General features: G+C 33.5%; 1 protein-coding gene across 1 annotated transcript; it reads left to right on the forward strand.

Annotated features, from left to right (window-relative positions):
• Positions 1–1,747: 1,747 nt before the first annotated feature.
• On the forward strand, positions 1,748–4,082 carry LOC108625551 (farnesol dehydrogenase-like). The gene is made up of 5 exons (XM_018025649.2): positions 1,748–2,080; positions 2,413–2,539; positions 2,864–2,996; positions 3,202–3,348; positions 3,534–4,082. Exons 1-5 carry the CDS (start codon positions 1,783–1,785, stop codon positions 3,576–3,578), a joined length of 750 nt encoding a protein of 249 aa, XP_017881138.1. The 5' UTR covers positions 1,748–1,782; the 3' UTR covers positions 3,579–4,082.
• The last annotated feature ends 539 nt before the right edge of the window (positions 4,083–4,621 follow it).

Here is a 4,621-nt window from a genome sequence, read left to right on the forward strand (position 1 = left end):
TATTTTATTTTATAATCATATTTTTATAATTATTATATTCTTGTCACAAATGAAAAAATGTCACACAGTGGATTCTTATTACAGCGCATCAAAATAAAATACGTTAAGCTTTATCATTTTCACTGCAATAGCAATTCAAACAATGAGCCAAACAATTTGTATTTACAACTTAGAGATATAAAAAAATCAAGGTAATACAAAAGAAACATTTGTTCGTAAGAATAACTATTTGAATTTATATCTGACCAGAAATGGGGCGCGCATGCAGTTATCAGATAAAAGTTAAAATTACATTTAACTTTAAAAAGTTCTTGGAGTCACGCGTTTCAGAAATGAAAGTAAAAGATTAGAGACATCGAGGAATATCCATGAAAGGTAAAGGCCCGGAATAAAGAAGTCGCGGAAATAGCCCAGAAGATTCTGCCCCCCCCCCTCCAGTTGGAAATTGAATTCCATTGTGCTTTTGTTAAACGCAAACCTGGCCCGCTTCTTTTCCATTTACTTCGTCAATCAATTTGCTCGTAGAACAAGGCGGATCTGGTAGGTACGTATCTTGAGAAGTACACCGAAATGCAATCGAATTCTTAAGATGGACCGCCTGGAAATCTGAAAATATCGAACAAGTTACATAGTTGCAGATCAATTTGCAGTCTCCTGTCTAGTTCTTCTACATATAATTAAAGTTGCAATAGACACCCTGTATAATAATGACTGTTTGCAATGATACACAATGATAATGCAATACAAAGGAATTATACGTTTTTATGTACGATGTGATAGAAGGGGATATGTGCCTTTACAGACATCATTAGCATCTTCCCAATTCTCCGAGCTATACAGCGTATACTCTATGTCGAGATTTCTTAAAGAAACTTTACCCCGCTTCACTTGTCTTCCTTGCATCAGTTCGTATAGAACTTTTGTATCCCTTCTTTAAAACTTCTTTATGAACACATTTACTTTTACGTTTTCAGGATATTGTAAAGAGCATAATGGGAAAATGATATTTAATTCATTTTTGAAACCAGCTGATCGTATCGTATCAGAACGAACTGATATGTTTCGGCGGGGAATGATAGGAACGATACGATTTGGTGTGAGATTGGCTCAAGTGATACATCAAACGAGATTGCCGCTATTCGTCAAGTCGAATCCTAACGATTTATCGAGACTTTCATTTCTTTTTTAGAATCTCAAACTTCGACGTGTCGATCTCTTTGATTGGTAGAAATCGTGATTAACAATTAAATTTCACTCCGGAGTTAGAAGAAATTTGCATTAACGATTAAATTTCAATTCTACATTAAAAGAAATCTCAATTAATTCCAATTCTCAATTCGAGAAAATCTCAGTTAGCGATTTCTCATTTCTTAATTAGTAGAAATCTTAGTTAACATTTTTAATGCGTTATTTAAAGGCTACTTTATTTATTGATTAAAATTGTTATGTCATTAATTGTAAATGGATCAATTAAAAAAACGGCAACCCCGCGTAAAATATAATTGGAACGTACAAAGAAAATTCACTTTTCAATTTAATGGTAATTGTCTTACATTTTCACTTCTGAGCTAAGTAACCAGGTGACATTTACGTAACATTATATCAATTATCTCTCAATTGTACTTTGACTTCATAAAGTCACATGCATGTGTGTAACGAGAGCATGTGAAGACAAACATTAAAGATACGCCTCAGAATTTTAAAGATAAAGAATCAATGAGGTAATTATAATACAACAGAGGCAAGGAATGTGTTGCAGTAAGCAAGCAGTGTTTTATCGAGATGGATCAATGGTATGGAAAATTAGCCCTGGTGACCGGCGCCAGTTCCGGGATCGGGGAGGCTATCACCATAGCTCTGCTTCACCATAATGTTAACGTAGTGGGCTTAGCCAGGAGATTGGACAAGATGAAAAAATTGGAGGAACAAATGAAGAGCGCTGGAGGAAAGTTTTATCCTGTTCGCTGCGATGTCCGCAAGGAACAGGAAATTCTGGATGCTTTTAAATTTGTCGAGCAGCTCGGAGGAGCTGACATTTTGGTGAACAACGCCGGCTTGGGATTCCACGAAACTATCTCAGGTACCATACTGTGCTTTATTTATTGTTGTAATGTAGAAATCAGAGTGGAACGGGAAAGAGAGAGGTTTTGCAAAAGCACACGAGAGGAGAGGAAAAAACGACGACAGACGTGCGTAGCGATTCATTTTGTTCTTTTGTTTCTACTTTTCGTATATAGAATTTTTTATAATAATTTACTATTTGATAAATATTTAATTTTTGGAATAATTTTATAACATGGATACATGCTTTTATAGATTATTATTGACCCTAGTTCATTGAAATATTAATATCTGTTTATGGAACACATATTACGACTTTTTATGTAATACGTGCTGTCAATTTTCTTTTAGATGGGTCCATCGAGCATATGAAAACTATACTCGATGTGAATGTTCTCGCTGCTGCGATTTGTACTCGCGAGATAACGAAATCAATAAAACAGCGTGGAAGTAGAGGGCACATTATCAACATAAACAGGTAATCAGAAAATATTATTTGAAATCACCTCAGGAATCTCCCATTTTCGTGCGTAGTATTAGTTCTGGAACACTCTGTATAAAAAAGATCGGTAGTTTCGAATTTTATAGATTTATAAGCAAATTAGGTACGATTTTCGATTGGAACGATAAATTAATGATGAACTAATTTAGTTAATTTCTATTTAATTATGAATCATTTTATTTCGAATTGAATTAACACCAGAACTGCCGATCTTTTTTATGTACTTCTGCATTCAAAACTAGTCATTTTTACTGGTTTGGTAGTTCTAGTGTCAATGTTAACGAAATCATTTTCGGACAGTATTCTCGGACACAACGCCATGCTAGTTAAGAGTTCAGGCAGTCTTTACGAGGTTTCGAAATACGGAATAACCGCAATGTCGGAAGTGTTGAGAAGAGAGATGACACAATTAAAACTACCGATTAAGGTGACGGTAAGTTATTATTTCACTATTTATTTTATTTTTGTCATTACCAAAGAATCATGAAATTCTGTTTATGAAATTCGAGAAATCTTTAGCTGTATCAGTACGTTTTACCTTTAAATCGACATAGTGTTTTCATCGCTTCAACGATGGCGATGGTTAAGCTGAAGATAAAGTACTAGTAAAAATGTTTGAATATCGAATTTCGTTTCAGAGTTTGTCCCCAGGTTTTGTGAATACAGATATGCCAGTGATAAAAGATGTCGCTGGTGAAAATTGGAGCGAGAAAGTTCCACATTTGGAAAGCAAAGATATAGCCGATGGTGCTTTGTATGTACTTGGGACGCCGGCGAATGTGCAAGTATGTCAGAGTTCTCTTTACTGAACAATGCATAAATCGAGCTATTAATTTTATGATATTAATTATCGACTAGAAAATTGTCAACATGAGAAGTGTAGATTGAACGGTTTTTCCTCAATTTACATATAATTAATGATTTCTATTTTGTAATTAAATGTTTAATATCATGTTTAAATAATTTGCAGGTGAACGAATTGACGATCACACCAATGGCTTCTTCTTATATTTAGACTATGAACAGTATAACAATTATTCATTTGAATATGTTTTTTTATTGCATGAATTGTATTCAATGTATGAATCGAAGTCTTTTGCACATATTATGATAATAAATCTATTATGCCGACATACATAATGACAAGTAATCTTAATACCGTTTGGCCTTCATATTCCTATTTTTATACTTCAAAGTAAAGAACGTAAAAGCATGTACATATTTGACTGGTTCTTTAAACATTATACATTGTATTTTTATTTTAAATCTTTTGTATTTCTTGATAATAAATTATTGAAAATATTCATAAATGTAGGAAAAAGCCGCAGTCTACTTATCGCAATACGCAAAGACGTTGTCATTTGTTATCACGGTGATTTTCATGCATATAATATCAAGGTTGTGACTAAACACCTAGGAAAATCCATGATGTAACAACATCATGGAAAAATCAATTTTCTAACCACATATGTAAACTATAAGATCACACATCATTGGTGGCGGATCTATGACCCATGAAGGCTTTTTAAATGATCCACCTTTTGATTTATATAAACTTATTTTTTATATCATAAAACAGAGAACAGACAATCAATAGTATTAAATAAAAAATATTTTAATAATATAAAGAATTTTATAAAAAAAAATATTTCCANTTTTACATTTTCTATTTTCTTTTATTTCCAGGTGGAAACCGAACGGAGAACACGACTACGTCGAATACTACGTCAAGGTCATCAGCGCTACAACAGCGAGGGTCGAAAGGTCGGTGGACTAGCAAAAATGGGGAATCGACAGTCCAAGCATCTATCAATCGGAAAGAAGATTTCCGGGTTCGGCAGATGCTCGTGAATGGATACGAACTCAACGCTAAAGACTCCAGTGGTGAGTGGAAATTCATCTTTCTCCACAGTTTTCTTAGGATTACAGATTTTTTAATTGCTGAATGAACAATGAAATTACTCTAAATCGTTGGAAAAACGATTGTAATGGTTAAATAGTAACAGATTTTCTATAACTGCCCAAAAATCAGTTGATCAACTTAATCCTAATTATTAA

This window comes from Ceratina calcarata, unplaced genomic scaffold (genome assembly GCF_001652005.2).
Source record: "Ceratina calcarata isolate Rehan_Ccalc_2016 unplaced genomic scaffold, ASM165200v1 scaffold364.2, whole genome shotgun sequence".
In the NCBI taxonomy this organism is placed as follows: domain Eukaryota; kingdom Metazoa; phylum Arthropoda; class Insecta; order Hymenoptera; family Apidae; genus Ceratina; species Ceratina calcarata.

What these genes read in the sequence shown, in the direction of transcription:
- LOC108625551 (XM_018025649.2), top strand. Translation starts at nt 1,783, where the DNA reads ATGGATCAATGGTATGGAAAATTAGCCCTGGTGACCGGCGCCAGTTCC. An exon ending in AACTACCGATTAAGGTGACG is followed by an intron (nt 2,997 to 3,201) that starts GTAAGTTATTAT and finishes ATTTCGTTTCAG; the next exon opens with AGTTTGTCCCCAGGTTTTGT. An exon ending in GGACGCCGGCGAATGTGCAA is followed by an intron (nt 3,349 to 3,533) that starts GTATGTCAGAGT and finishes AATAATTTGCAG; the next exon opens with GTGAACGAATTGACGATCAC.